General features: G+C 42.5%; 1 protein-coding gene across 4 annotated transcripts in view; it reads right to left on the reverse strand.

The window, feature by feature from the left end:
• Il6st (interleukin 6 cytokine family signal transducer) overlaps positions 1-14769 on the reverse strand; it is a 46753-nt gene extending 31984 nt beyond the window's left edge. The window contains exons 1-4 of one of the 4 annotated variants that reach the window (XM_052159287.1): positions 14602-14769; positions 4007-4093; positions 2242-2394; positions 1874-1952 (exon numbers count right to left, since the gene is read on the reverse strand). In XM_052159287.1, coding sequence (XP_052015247.1) covers positions 1874-1937 — 64 coding nt within the window. In that variant the 5' untranslated portion in view covers positions 1938-1952; positions 2242-2394; positions 4007-4093; positions 14602-14769. Of the gene's footprint in view, positions 1-1873; positions 1953-2241; positions 2395-4006; positions 4094-8921; positions 9067-14601 lie in introns of all 4 variants that reach the window. The other 3 variants (XM_052159286.1, XM_052159285.1, XM_052159284.1) reach the window with 3 other exon arrangements.
• Between the last annotated feature and the right edge of the window lie 814 nt (positions 14770-15583).

The following is a 15583-nucleotide window of genomic DNA, read 5'->3' on the forward strand; positions in this document are numbered from 1 at the left end:
TTGCCTTTTCAGATACTTTACCATTACCATATGAAAATGCCACTGACCTATATATGTTAATTCTGTACTCAGCAACTTTTCTGAACTCATTGATTAGTTCTGGTTATTTTGTAGGCTCTTTGGGGTTTCTAATAAATAATATCATATGATCCACAGTGAGACAATCTGGTATCCTCTTTTATAACCTAGATGCCTTTTATATTCTCTTTTGTCTGACTGACTGCTCTGACTAGGTCTTTTAGGTATCATATTTAATAGAGGTGGTTAGAAGTAACAGCAATGAAAAATAACACCTCTATCTTGTACAAGATCTTAGAGAAAAAGTTTCCAGCTTCTCTCTACTCAGCACGTTAGCTGTGGAACTGAGATGTGTGTGCATGTATAAAACTTTTATCATACAGAAATGTTCTTTATATCCCTGATTTATTATTTTCGGTTATGAAGTTTGACATGACATTTATCAAGTGCATCTACTAAGGTAACCACTGGGTTTTGATCCTTTACTCATTAGTATATGGTGAACCTCTGCAATGAATGCATTTAATCAGATTAAATAATCTTTTTTATGTTAAATAATGTTAAATGCCATTCCTAGCATTTTATCAAGAATTTCTACATCTACGTTCATCACGATCTTAGCTTATAGCTTGCACATTTGTATTGTATGAATTTGGTACCAAACAATGTTGATCTGATAAGTATTTTCAAACTAATGATATAGGGTCTTGCTATGTAACCCAGACTGACCTTGAACTTGTAGTCCTCCTGCCTCAGTTTCCCAAGTGCTACAACTACAGATACAGGTCAGCATGCTTTGGTCAAACTTACTACTTCTTACTCTTATTCCTCTCCTTCCATCCACTGACCTGGGCCAAATGCCTTGCAGGCCTTCCACGTCTCTCTATGAAGCTCCAGCCCGAGGCTGCCTTTTGGCCAATGCTTGCTAGTGGGTTTCTAGGTTCTTACTCATCCTATTTGGGCTTCAGTTTAAAACCGTCACTGCCGTCACTGGAAACTGTTCAAAGCGAAGCTGAACCCCTCGGTGTGAGGAGAGGTGACCTAAGGGGTGCTTTGCAAACTCTCGGTGACAGAGGCCAGAGGTTTTCTCCCTAGAGAAAACTGCCATAGATCTGTACTTCTGTTTGCTGACTCCACTGACATATGCTTGGTTGTCATGGCTATGTCAAGCTGTCACAAGTTTTCTAAGGGCTGGAGAGATGGTTCAGTGGTTAAGGACACTAGCTGACCTTGCAGAGGACTGGAGTTCGATTCTCAGCATCCACACAGCAAATCAATCTGTTCCTCCTGTCCCAGGGGATTCCACACACTCATCTGGCCTCCCCAGCCACCAGGCATGCATGTGCTGTACGAATAGGTATACATGTAGAGAAAAGCCCATACTTTAAGTTCTCTAAATATAAATTCTTAATGTCTTCATGCACGGCACTGTAGACCTTAGGTCTCAGGCCATCAGGCCAGTGTCGCCACTCAGCCCCCTCCGCCATGTTATTCTGGTAAGCAACCGCACTGCTTGGTGACTTCTGGGTAATTGAGAAGAAAAGGACTATGAATTAACAAATTTTTCTCCCTTTCCTTTATTCAAAAATAACATTTTACACATCCCCCAACCTTAACATTATTGAAATAGAGCCAATTAGCATTTAGTATTGATGAAAGTCAAATGATATAAAACGAATTATCAGGCATGTTTGTACTGAAGACATTTCTTTCAGTAATGACCCCAGAAAGAATATATATGCATACTTATATAATATAATTTATAATATATAATATAATATAATTATAAACCTAATTCTATAATATTTAAAGTATAAGTCTAATGTGTAAAGCAGGGACATTTCATGAACCTTACCTATAGATTCAGTGGTGAGGAGAAGAAGCAAAGTTCGCGTTAGCCACATCCTCAGTGCTGACATCTTGCAGGGATGGTCCTGTAACAGACATAATGTGAAAACCCACTCTCTTCCACACAACCTAAAACACAGGTTTGTTTCTATTGTGTAGCTATTTTCTGGAAGGTGGTAAAACAGCTATATGAATTCAGAAAAGGAATGTTTTCCTATGTTTACTAAAGTTATGGCTGCACAAAGGTCTGAAGCCCTCCATCTCACAGTTATTTGTACATACACATGATTTTACATAAAAAAACAGAAAGAAAAACCAGGACTGGTCCTTAACTAGAGCTGGGACTACTGTGATCTAGCACTCGGGGCCACTTACGCATTCTTCCAGCCACTGAAGCTACGGCTCAGTTTGTCTGATATGCAGCAGTCTCACGAATACAAGCAAAACATTGTGAGACGACTCTGCTAGCTACCAGCTCATCCCACAGGGTGCGGTGAAGTCAGGTGATACCTGAGACAGCAAGTTACCCTACAGGACACAAAGAGCAGACTTGGGAACCCATACCTTAAAGTGAGCCGGAAGCATGCCTGCCTTTCACTCTGGAGGGGGCCATTGCGGCTATCTTTTAAACCATGAGAAAGCCTTCCTAAGTGAAACAGTATTTCAACATCCTTGAAAAGCCAGTAAGGGTGAGGCAGTCAGTGCTCTTGCAAATAAGACATGTACTATGCAAAAATCATAACCCACCGATTTTTTTTTTAGTGTTTATACATTAAATCTTAATTATAACCAAACAACATTATACAGACACAGTGTGCATAATACTGAAAGAAACACGTGCTAATGTCTTCCAATGCACGCACACACACAGGAATGCTTCCTGGATGCCCAAGGCAGCGGCACGGCTCAGGCACTCTGCATAGGTTAAATCCCCAGCAACAAGAAAAACCGAAACACAGCCTGACAAGAAGCTAATGAGAAGCAGCCAGACAAACTGAGCCATAGAAATTATCGAGAAGAGGCACAAGTCTGCAGGGCACGTTAACTTGCACACGCAATAGGGATTAGGGCAGCTGGACTTGTGGCTGGGCAGTGTCATGGGGAAACGGAAAAGCCTTTCACCGGCATGACTAGAAAGTATTACTTCCTAATTCTAAAAACTGTCACTGAGATGTGAGGAAGGAGCATGTACTAGAGTGTCATCAGAGTACAAAAGCATTCTATGCTGCATTCTACACAACTGACTTGACTTGTGACTACTTTGTTTTAAAACTGACAGGATTCTGTTACATTTTTCATTTGATTCTTTTGAGAGTAAACATTCAAATTAAAGGTGTATTAAGTGTTCCTCTTACTCCATGCCTCTTACAGAATATGCATATATTGCAAAAATGTTGCACACAGTGACTTCCCTGAACCTGGCTTTCTAGGAAGTTTTAAAACGCTAAACCATGACTAGTAGCTGAAGATGCTCGAAGGGCTTACTTCAGAACCGAGTGGCTCTTCTCTTCTGCTAGTTTCTCAGATATGGCGAGCCAACGGTAATCCCCTGAACCGTGTGTCACAAGTAATCTCCTCGTCACACAGATTGGGAACGGCTTGCATGAAAACTCGGAACAAACGTGCAGTAACTGCAGCGCTGTTTGTCCTTTCAGTGCACAGGTTTTTCTCAAGTGGAGGAAAAGAAGCAGCCTAATGGTATCTAATTAATGCTTGATAACTGTGCCACTTTAAACATTTTTATCACCTATACTATGACCTTTCTGTTTATTTCCATTCTTAAAATTTAACCCAAGGTCAGACTGAAGAATGAATAAGGATCGCAGTCACTGTCACTGTGGGAAGGTAATTATAACTGCAGAACCTTCTCTCAGAATAAAGCAAAGCACGTTCACCGGGGAGCTGGGTCAGGATCAGAGGATCTTTTCCAGAATGTGTTCCTCTGTCCTCAGCTATGCCGATTTCCTCTACAATGCCCCGCCCTTCGCTCTTTCCCAGGTCCTGCTAACACACACTGGGCTGCTTTATGTTAGATGGCTAGCACAGTCCCATATCCTGTGGAGGCAGATAGGTAGGGTTGGATTACTTATTGGACTTTTACAAAAGAAAAACAAAAATTCAGAGAAGACAAATTACTTACCCACCACACAAAATTAAGAAATGGTAAGGCATGAATCTGAAACAAGTCCGCTGCCTCTAGATGTCATGTTCCTGCGCTCGGGCCTTCCTGTGAAGACAGAAGAGCCTTGTTCAGAAGCTGAGTTTGATAACAGTGCTGTACATGACTTCTTTACTACAGCCTTTGAGAACTTCAGACATGCATACAATGTGTTCTGGTCATATTCACCTCTAGTCCTTCCCCAACTCATAGATCCACCTGGACACGTGCTCTAAGTCCTTCACTGCTATTACATTTGCAGATTGGGACCAAGTAGCACATGTTAGAGACATAAACTCCAGAATAAAATAATCCCAAATACTTGGATGAGAGTATTCAATAGCCCAGTGGAGTGCTCATTACTATGTCTCTCCGCACCCTTTGATACAAGGCTTTGCTATGTTGTCCTGGCTAGACATTAACTACTAAATTCAAGTAATCTTCCTGACTTAAGCCTTTGGGACCTTTAGTACCTAGAGTTATGTTTACTACAGTGTTTCTCAACCTGTGGGTTATGACTGCTTGGGGGGTCTAATGACCCTTTCACAGGGGTCACCTAAGACCATCAGAAAGCAGATATTTACATTACAATTCATAACAGAAGCAAAATTACAGTTATGAAGTAACTAACATGAAAAGAATTTTATGGTTAGGGGTCACTACAACCTGAGGCACTGTATTAAAGGGCTGTAACATTAGGAAGAGAACCACTGGTTTAATCATACTTACAAACATTTAGGTCAACTACTTGATGTCTATGTAATGTTGCAGGGCATTTTGTTGAAGGAAACAATAACAGGTCCTTAGCAGATGCTGATTCCTTTGGTCTCCACTGGCACTGAGTTAAAATTGCTGACTCTTCAACTGCTCAACTATACTCAGCACTAAGGTAAATTCTAGCCTGAACAGGGGCAGCTATTTTTTTTTTTTTGAAATAACTTAAAATTTAGGCAAAGTGTTGAATCCTGTATTGCTGCTTTCTACAAGTTATATCTTTGATATGAACCAGTAACAAGGAATTAAATTTGTAACCTTTTTAAAATTTCAAATGATAACCAGGGAAGGGGTGGCATGGGAAGTCTCTATTACCAAGAAAAGGAGCTGGTGAGGATATTGGTGGGTAGTCTCGTAAACTTCAACACCTACAGCTTCCTAACTGAATGTGTAAGTACACATACGGTTCTTACTTTCCAAAGTGCACACATGTGATGAGTGCTGTCAATTACTCAGTTGCTTCCTTCGTGGAATACTCCAGGTTTGAACCCACGAAGCACTGCACAGGCTAAGTCTGTGCAGCCTGTGCTCTGGCTCCTCCCTCAGAGGTCTTCTGTGGCCTCTAAACTGCTTCCACTCCCCTACCCTCTTGGTTTCTGTTTTCTTCTTCATAACACTGGGACATCTATAACAGATTGGCAAATGGTTTCTGTAATGAGCCAGATAAATGTTTAGGCTTTCTTTCTTTACAAAAACAGACTGCAAGCCAGATTTGGACTGCAGGCCATTGTTTGCCAGCCCCCATTCTAAAATGCCATATAATTTCCTTTTTTGCTCACTGTTTGTTCAAAGTTGAACTGTGCAAAAGATTCACTCAAGTCCTATGACCTCAAAATATGACCCTCTTTAGAAACAGGACCATTGCTACTGTAACTAGCAAAGATGCCCTAGTGGAGGAGTGTAAAACAGAACATTATGACTTTTGTAAGAGAGACACAGAAAAATACCATATGATAGAAGGCAGAGACTGTGGAACAACAAAAAACCCAGGATAGCTAAAACTATTCTCAGCAACAAAAGAAAATCTGGGGGAATCAGTATCCCTGACCTCAAGCAATACTACAGAGCAATAGTGTTAAAAACTGCATGGTATTGGTACAGTGACAGGCAGGAGGATCAATGGAACAGGATTGAAGATCCAGAAATGAACCCACACACCTATGGCCACTTGATCCTCGACAAAGAGGCTGAAAACATCCAATGGAAAAAAGATAGCCTTTTCAACAAATGGTGCTGGTTCAACTGGAGGTCAGCATGCAGAAGAATGCGAATTGATCCATCCTTGTCTCCTTGTACTAAGCTCAAATCCAAATGGATCAAGGACCTCCACATAAAGCCAGACACTCTGAAGCTAATAGAAAAGAAACTGGGGAAGACCCTTGAGGACATCGGTACAGGGAGAAAGTTTCTGAACAGAACACCAATAGCGTATGCTCTAAGAGCAAGAATTGACAAATGGGACCTCATAAGGTTACAGAGTTTCTGTAAGGCAAAGGACACCATCAAGAGGACAGATCGGCAACCAACAAATTGGGAAAAGATCTTCACCAATCCTACATCAGATAGAGGGCTAATATCCAATATATATAAAGAACTCAAGAAGTTAGACTCCAGAAAACCGAACAACCCTATTAAAAAATGGGGTACAGAGTTAAACAAAGAATTCTCACCTGAAGAACTTCGGATGGCGGAGAAGCATCTTAAAAAATGCTCCACTTCATTAGTCATTAGGGAAATGCAAATCAAAACAACCCTAAGATTTCATCTTACACCAGTCAGAATGGCTAAGATTAAAAATTCAGGAGACAGCAGGTGTTGGAGAGGGTGCGGAGAAAGAGGAACACTCCTCCACTGCTGGTGGGGTTGCAAATTGGTACAACCACTCTGGAAAGCAGTCTGGCGGTTCCTCCGAAAACTGGGCACCTCACTTCCAGAAGATCCTGCTATACCACTCCTGGGCATATACCCAGAGGATTCCCCACCATGTAATAAGGATACATGCTCTACTATGTTCATAGCAGCCCTATTTATAATTGCCAGATGCTGGAAAGAACCCAGGTATCCCTCAACAGAAGAGTGGATACAAAAAATGTGGTATATCTACACAATGGAGTACTATTCAGCCACTAGAAACAATGAATTCATGAAATTCTTAGGCAAATGGATGGAGCTAGAGAACATCATACTAAGTGAGGTAACCCAGACTCAAAAGGTGAATCATGGTATGCACTCACTAATAAGTGGTTATTAACCTAGAAAACTGGAATACCCAAAACATAATCCACACATCAAATGAGATACAAGAAGAAAGCAGGAGTGGTCCCTGGTTCTGGAAAGACTCAGTGAAACAGTATTTGGCAAAACCAGAACGGGGAACTGGGAAGGGGTGGGAGGGAGGACAGGGGAAGAGAAGGGGGCTTACGGGACTTTCGGGGAGTGGGGGGGGGGCTAGAAAAGGGGAAATCATTTGAAATGTAAATAAATTATATCAAATAAAAAAAAAAAAGAAGTTAAAAAAAAAAAAAAAAAAGAAGGCAGAGACTGGAGTGATTGCAGTTACAAGCTTAAAAAAAAAAAAAAAAGCCAACACATGGTTACTATTAGAGGCTAGAAGAGCCAAAGAATTCTTACCAGAAGGACTTCTGGTTTCTGAAGAAAATAGCATTTCTGTAAATCTATCTATCTATCTATCTATCTATCTATCTTTTTTCATGGAGAGCTTTCTCTGTGTAGCACTGGCTGTCCTAGAACTCACTTTGTAAAGGATCCCCTTTCCCCTGCCCCTGCTGTGCTAGTACAAAGGAGTGCACCACCACCACACAGGATCATTTCTGTAATTTAAAATCACCTAATTTAGCCAGGCGGTGGTGGCGCACGCCTGTAATCCCAGCACTCTGAGAGGCAGAGGCAGGTGGATTTCTGAGTTCGTGGCCAGCCTGGTCTACAGAGAGTTCCAGGACAGCCAGGGCTACACAGAGAAACCCTGTCTCGAAAAAAAAAAAACAAAAAACCAACCCCCCCCAAAAGAAAATCACCTAATTTATGGCACTTTATCACATTAGTCCTAAGACATGAACACACTGTGTGTATTACACAAACAGACTGTAAGCAAAGGAGGCAGTTTTTAGTCTGTGTTCTTGACTTGTCTTTAGAATTCAGATCCATACTTAGCACAGGATATGCTCATGAGGTAAAGAAACAATATTCACATGTGTACATAACATAAAAGACTGCAAATTAACTAGTGTAGAGTCTGCATGGACACGTGCTATAATTCTGAGAAGTGAATTCTACGGATAGAATGGCTAGGCTCTGTGGTAGGTGTAATGTTTAGCTACAGAGTTTCCTGGATGGTATGACATTTGAATATTCTAATTTTTAATTACACTTGTTTTGTTATTATTAAGTTTGACAGTTTTGAACATACTTTATTAAAACAAACAAGAGCTGGGCTATAGTTGGCCTGCTCCCATTTATCTGCTTATTCTTTTATGGCTTTCACACTGTTGCAATAAACAGTTTTTAGCAATTATGGAGTATGTAGCTGCTACAATGTCAAATAACATGTTAAGCTATCAGGACTCCTAGACAATCAGTGTAATATTTAAACAAATGGTTACTTAAAAACTAGTACTTGAGCACATCAGCAATAACCAATGAAGAAATATAACAGAAAAAATGCTCATAATAGCATCAAAAGCAACAGTAGAATAGGAAAAATCTAGTCAGAACTATACAAGAATTTCACAATATAAAAGTGCAACACAACTTTAACCCAAAGAGCAAAGTAGTGTATTACTGAACTGTACACATCAATTAAAATTTCACCTTAGAAATTAGAGACAAAGAGCTAATTTTCAACAACAAAAAGGATTTGATGTACCAGCATTCAGACATACTATAAAGATAATTAAAACATGCATGGGCATGGAAAAATAGACAAGTCAACAACATGAAATAAAATAAACTCAAGTATATATAATTGCTTATAGGGCTGGGATGCAGCTCAGTGGATATAGCTGCCCTATGTGTATAACTCTGACTTCATCCCTGGTACCACAAAAGAAACAAAAAAAACAACCAGATAAATAATAAAGCGCTTATAAGCCAGTTGTACACACACCTGCAAGTCTCAGCTGGTCCTCAGAAAGGAAAATCAGTTGCTTAAGACTTCGTGGCTGGCTTTGGCAACATGGTGAGAACATACCAAAGAAAATCTGATGAAAAATTACATCATCATTCAAAGATATACTTTGGGGCAACTGGTCCTATGAGCAAAAATGTAAAAAGATATTTTTATACAAACATATTCCAGAGTTAATAAATAAGTCAGATCATCTACATACTGGAAAACATGAAACATTTATGACCTTTGAGGACATAAGTCTTTTACAAATTATCTTGCCTATTTTAGTAAAATAGCCAAGGAGGCAGTTTTTGAGAAATCTGCTAAAGACCCAGATTCATCACTTAAGAAATATAATGTTGCAGGCTGGAGAGATGGCTCAGCGGTTAAGAGCGCTAACTGTTCTTCCAAAGGTCCTGAGTTCAAATCCCTGCAACCACATGGTGGCTCACAACCATCTGTAATGAGATCTGACTCCCTCTTCTGGAGTGTCTGAAGACAGCTACATACATATAATAAATAAATAAATCTTTTTAAAAAAAGAAATATAATGTTGCAAGTACAATTGACGCCAACAGTTCTTGCTTACAGGGAGCTCAAAGCTAACAGGTAAAATACATGCAGAGTACTTTGGAAACAGAATTTCCAAGTCAGGGCTCAAGAGTACTCACTCAGCTCTAAGATAAAGTAAATGTTCTGAGAATGAGAAAACAGTGTATGCGCGACTGAAGACCACCACTGGGAAGGTCTACCAAGCACCACTGTGCCATTTGAAAGCCAGCTCGCATGAGTTCAACTAGCATTAGAGGCTGCGGCTGCAGAGGATGGACAGAACATCCAAACAGAAAAGGCTTGTGCAGAAGACGCCGGTATGCAAGCCACTATTCACAAGAAATGATTAGTCTACTCTTCCTTAAGACAAAGGGTGGGATGGTGCAACCACTTTGGAAATCAGTCTGGCGGTTCCTCATAAAACTGGGCATGTCACTTCCTGAGGACCCTGTTATACCACTCCTGGGCATATACCCAGAGGATTCTTCAGCATGCAATAAGGACACATGCTCCATTATGTTCATAGCAGCCCTATTTGTAGTAGCCAGAGCTGGAAAGAACCTAGGTGTCCTTCAACTGAGGAATGGATACAAAAAATGTGGTATATTTACACAATGGAGTACTATTCAGCCATTAGAAACAATGAATTCATAAAATTCTTAGACAAATGGATGGAGCTGGAGAACATCATACAAGTGAGGTAACCCAGTCTCAAAAGATCAATCATGATATGCACTCACTGATAAGTGGATATTAGCCTAGAAACTTTGAATACCCAGGACATAATCCACAAATTAAATGATGTCCAAGAAGAACGGAGGAGTGGCCCCTGGTTCTGGAAAGACTCAGTGTAACAGTATAGGGGAATTCCAGAACAGGGAAGTGGGAAGGGGTGGGTGGGGGAACAGGGGGACGGAAGAGGGCTTATGGGACTTGCGGAGAGTGGGGACCCAGAAAAGGGGAAATCATTTAAAATGTAAATAAAAATATATCAATAAAAAAAACAGTATTAAAAAAAAAAAGACAAAGGGTGGACTACTAAAGGGAATCTGAACATCTGAAGGCAGGACATCCACTCACTTGTTTTACCAAAGGGAATAGAAGTTCTTGCCCCAGGCTGAATACAGTAGCTTTAAGGCAGCCGCCTACAGTCTCACGTTTACTGACAGAGACAGTGCAAGTCCTGGTTGCCCGTGACGCCACCTCGGGTGGTTCTGAAGCCTTCCACCACTGACTGTACCTCCCAAAGTCCTCAGACCTTCTGGTTTAAATACAACAGAGGCAGTTCTCTCCTTCCACTGCTTTTCTCTATTCTCTAACAGCTTTTATCTCCTGGCCATGAATGTCCCCAAAGATAAAAGTACTCAGCATCTACTTTCTTTTAAAATATTTACTGTGAAGACATGAAACTTCAACTATTATCTTACCTTCAAACCAAATTTCAAGAATTCTGGCTTGACTCTTCAATTCTAGTTATGTATTAACTTAGAAACTCTGCCTCTGAGTATCTAAGTTAATTAAATCTCCAAATTTAATAAATCTGTCCCCCAAAATACCTACAAACGCACTCAAGTACACATACAGGCACACCGTATCAACACTGTTAGCAGTTTTGCTTTGTTTTTTTTTTTTTTTTTTTAATCATAGATTTTTTTTTTTTTTCAAGACAAGGTTTCTCTCTGTATCGCCCTGGCTATCCTGAAACTCACTCTGTAGACCAGGCTGTCATCAAACTCAGAAATCTGCCTGCCTCTGCCTCCCAAGTGCTGGGATTAAAGGTGTGCGCCATCACTGCCTGGCTTAATCACTGAACATTATTACACACACACACACACACACACACACACACACACCTATAAACCACTCATTGTTATCAGTTACCTCAGTCAGTAAAGTTGGTTCTTCTCTTCCCTTATAACTTGACTTTCTGTTACAAATCTTATCCAGCCTTCTCATCTGTCTCTATGGACTGGAGCTGATCACAGACAGTCCTTACAACAGCTCCCAGCCCCTCCTCTCCCACAGCCTCCTCCTCTCCCACATCCTCTTCCTGGACCGGATCAGCACACCGCTGCACTCCCAGCTCCCCTCTTCCCACAGCGACGTTCAGAAGCACCGTTTAAAAGCCATCACTACCAGACAACCTAAGTCATCCACCTGCAATGTCCAACTGCTCTCCAATATTCAGTTTTATTTTAAAATAACGATAGAAGAGACGACTGGGGTACTTGCTTAAAATGTGGGAAGGCCCTTTCTCAGTGTTCCACCCCCAGCCCACAACATAAAAAAAACTGTCTTCCTCTCAAAGGATCATGCTATAATTCGGAAGAGAATCACAAGTATTCCAATTATGCTGAACCAATTCTTTCAGTTTTCCAACTGCAAAGCAAATATTTAAGCTCCCCATTTTGTGTGGCCTCTCTTTCATCATTCCATGGCAGCCACACCTAGAGGGTAAGCTCAGCTTACAGCACACCTGGACACTAATCCCAGGGCACGTCGAGTGTGTGCTTGGACCCGCGCTACGGTTCTATGGTTTGCCTCTACAATGCCAGTACCCTGCTGACTCTGCCTTGTTCCATTGTTTATAACCCAAACTGACATCTTCTGTGGAATTTCCCCCACATTCACAAACATCTGTGTTCCCTAAAAGGATTCAACATGCAGCACAGTGATGACACAACTTCACTCTTGAAGCATTAGGAACAACTAAAATGGTTAGTTTATGCATGGATGTAACTATGTAAGCACTACTGACAGCGTGTGTGCATGTATGCAGTGCTGAAGGCTGGACCCAGGGCCTGTACATGCTAGGCAAGCCCTCGACCACTGGCTACATTCTCAGCTTACACATGAGTTTTTAAAACCCTGGTATAGTTACATTACTCTGCCGCTCATGTAGACAGTATGAAAAAGCATTACAGTTAAGGGCTCAGACTGAACTCAGGAAATCTATGTATAAATATAGAATCTGATAATAACGTGTTTGCCTTTGTATAAAGGAGGCTTATAGGACCTATTTAGTAAGGCTTGGAAGAGCACGTGAACATAGGCCTAATGTTCAGTGACTGACATACAAAGTTGCCTAAGTGGTAGGTAGTTAGTAAACTGAATGTATTGTGGTAACAGGACATGGAAGTCTTTTACTTCCTTTCATGTTCTCCATTCTTGCCTCTGTTCTACATTCGGAGTGCAGTCTCTCTAGTTTCACCTTTATCCAAACCTTAACCAGGTTCCAAGGCTGACATCTGGGAACCCCACTAAATATTTCAATTCCAATCCTTAAACACCCACAGTACTTTCTGTATTACACATTATTCAGTTGAAACTACTCTGTACCCAAGTAGTTTTTCACCCAACACTTTGTTTACCCAATTTTGTAAACCTTGAAAATCCTAGGTGTTATCTCAGGCATCTTTTATGAATTCCAGAGGCTGGGTGCTTACTAAAATAATTTCAACAGAAATCTCACCTCCACCTTTGCAATCAAAGACATGGAGAAAGCTTCAAGAACTTCCTGTTCCCTTAGCAGACAGCTGTGAATGTACCAGGGCCAGGTGATGTGCAGCCAAATGAGGGCTGAGATCACTTTGAGGGGAAAACCCTTCTGTCTACTACTCAGGGCTGTGGGCAACACGAAGCTCCCCAGACCAAATTATAGTAATGCATTATCTCTAAGGAATCTGTCAATCCAACAGTCTGTGAGCACAGGCTTTGGAGTCATATGCTTTGGAGCCTGTTTCCTTTTCTAAAAGGTAAAATTGTAACACTCACTTCATAGGTATATAATACAGTAATCATCCTAGCAGTGAACTGAAATGTCACACTCTTAGAAAAAAAATATTTTAAAATGAAAACACAAAGTCATAAATAAAACAGAACAAAATGTCCAGTTACATAAGAATATTGCATTAAATTAGCTGGTAACAGCATTTGTAATATTCTAAATGACTAATGCCAACAATACAAATTTCTACTATAAAGTTTATCTTTATCTGACATTTCCCCCTTGTAATTTTTTTCTCTCTTTCACTTGTGAGTAGAAGCAAATGGACACAATTTTTCCCCCAAAAGAAACCAGTGGAAAACATAAATTAACCGACTATCAGATTAGCCCTATAAATGTAGCATTCCAGATTGTAGTTCAAAAATAATTCTCAATGATAAATATAAACACAAACTTGGAAAATTAAGACGATGGCGATCATCCCCGGATAATGAGTCAGTAATTTCAAATTAAGAGTCGTTCCGACTGGAAGCTGGCAGTCACACGCGGTCTAAAAGAGTCTGTTTACAACACTGACCAGACCAAACAGCTTAATCTTTCAAAGATTCGCTCCGACATTCCAGCATTAACTCACTACTTTGAAGCAGTACAGCTGCTGGAATGTCCAATAACTATACAAATTAAGCCCAAATGAATTATTTTAAATGAAAAATGACAAGAACAAAAGTGGGCCAAGCCCTTGATTTTATTTTTGTTTGGAATTCTGAATTAAAATGTTGTTCATCCAAGAAAGAGAGCCCCCTGCTAGCTGAAGGAGGGGGCACGTTTTACGCTTATGAGAGGAGGTGAAAATCTAAAGCCAGATGGGTTGCTCTCGGGATGTAAAGGCACGCGGGATTTATTGGGAAGGGTACGGACCAAAGAGAACGTTAATATTTATAAACATTGGACTTTTATCAACGCCGAAACATTACGATGTCTGGGTGAAAAGTTCGCTCTGGATTAAGAAATATCAAGAGCAGGGGACGGTGGCATTTCAGGGGACACTGGAGACCACACTCTCAGGGGCCATGTCCAGAGTTGGTTCAGGGAACGCGGCACGGGAACTGGAAGAACGCAGGACGCGGTCACCCAGGACGCGCGATCCCGAGGGGACTTTGGGGCGGGGGCTCCGGAACCGTGCGTCAGGAGCCCGGCTGGAGAAGGCGGGCGACAACGTCAGGGAAGTCGGAGCCCGGAGCGGGGAGGGAAGGAATGCGGGGATTCCCAGGCCAGCCCGACTAGCTCCGGGCGTGCGCTCGGCGCTGGTCCAGCCCGGCCGCGCTGGGCCCCGGGTGCCAGGTGGCGGCCACGCCAGGCAGCCCGCACCCTCCTACGCCGGGGCCCCGTTCTCCTCACCTTCAGGCCGCGAGCCTCGCCGCTCCTGAGCGTCCCTCAGCCCCGCAGATCCCGGCCCGCACCGCCGGCCCCTCAGCGGAGCCGCAGCCCGGATCTCTCGAAGCTCTGGCCTCCAGACCGCACACGCCACCCTCGGTCCGCGGCTGACCCGGGCTCTCCTAGCTCCGCCCCATGGCTCCGCCCCCCAAGGCCAGGGGCCGGGAACTCATTGGTTCTAGTCAGTCTCGGAGAGCGCAGCCATTGGCTCGGAGTCGCGGAGACGAAGGGGCGGGACTGCAGGCCTCTGCGATTCCCGTAACGCGGCTCCCGGCGTCCGGGATTCCGGAGGTTGAGCCTGGTCGCCTCTCCTAGTCTAGATCGAAGGCTTCCCCGCCGCTCCTGGGTGGGTGGGTGGCCGGAATGGAAGGTTCCATTTTCTCTAGGGTAATGGGTCGCGGAGAGCAACCCAGGGGCCTTTCGAGATCCCTCTCTCCGGCTGCCTCCCTGGGCTGTTTTCCCCGAGGGCCTGCGAGCCTCCAGTGACCGCCAGGAGGCCCTTGGGACTCTGGAGGCAAGGGAGCTCCCTGGGGACGGGGCTGGGCTTAGTGGCTCTGACTGCACTCGCCCAGAGTGACCGATTCAGTCCTAGGCTTAAGTAAATGAACCTTGCCTCTGTGCAATTTTTTGTTAGTAAATGAGTTTGGGTGTGATTCATTGATCCGTGAGCTGGTGACCTGCCGAGAAACTAGTATCTTTTTGCGGTTTGAGCCGTCTGATCTGTGATTAGAAATACCAAGGAAAAACCTATCTCATTGTAATCCACCACCCTTCCCTTGATTCAGCCTTAAGGCTGAAACGCGCGTGCATAAGTGCATGTGTGTGTAGCGTGTACACTCCCCCCTCCCCTAAACAAGATGAGAAGCTTAAAAGATAAGGGACCAGGACGTGTATCTGTAAAGAAACACTCCAATCTGCACTGGTTAACTTTTACTGAGCGTGAGGT

This window comes from Apodemus sylvaticus, chromosome 16, assembly GCF_947179515.1.
Source record: "Apodemus sylvaticus chromosome 16, mApoSyl1.1, whole genome shotgun sequence".
In the NCBI taxonomy this organism is placed as follows: domain Eukaryota; kingdom Metazoa; phylum Chordata; class Mammalia; order Rodentia; family Muridae; genus Apodemus; species Apodemus sylvaticus.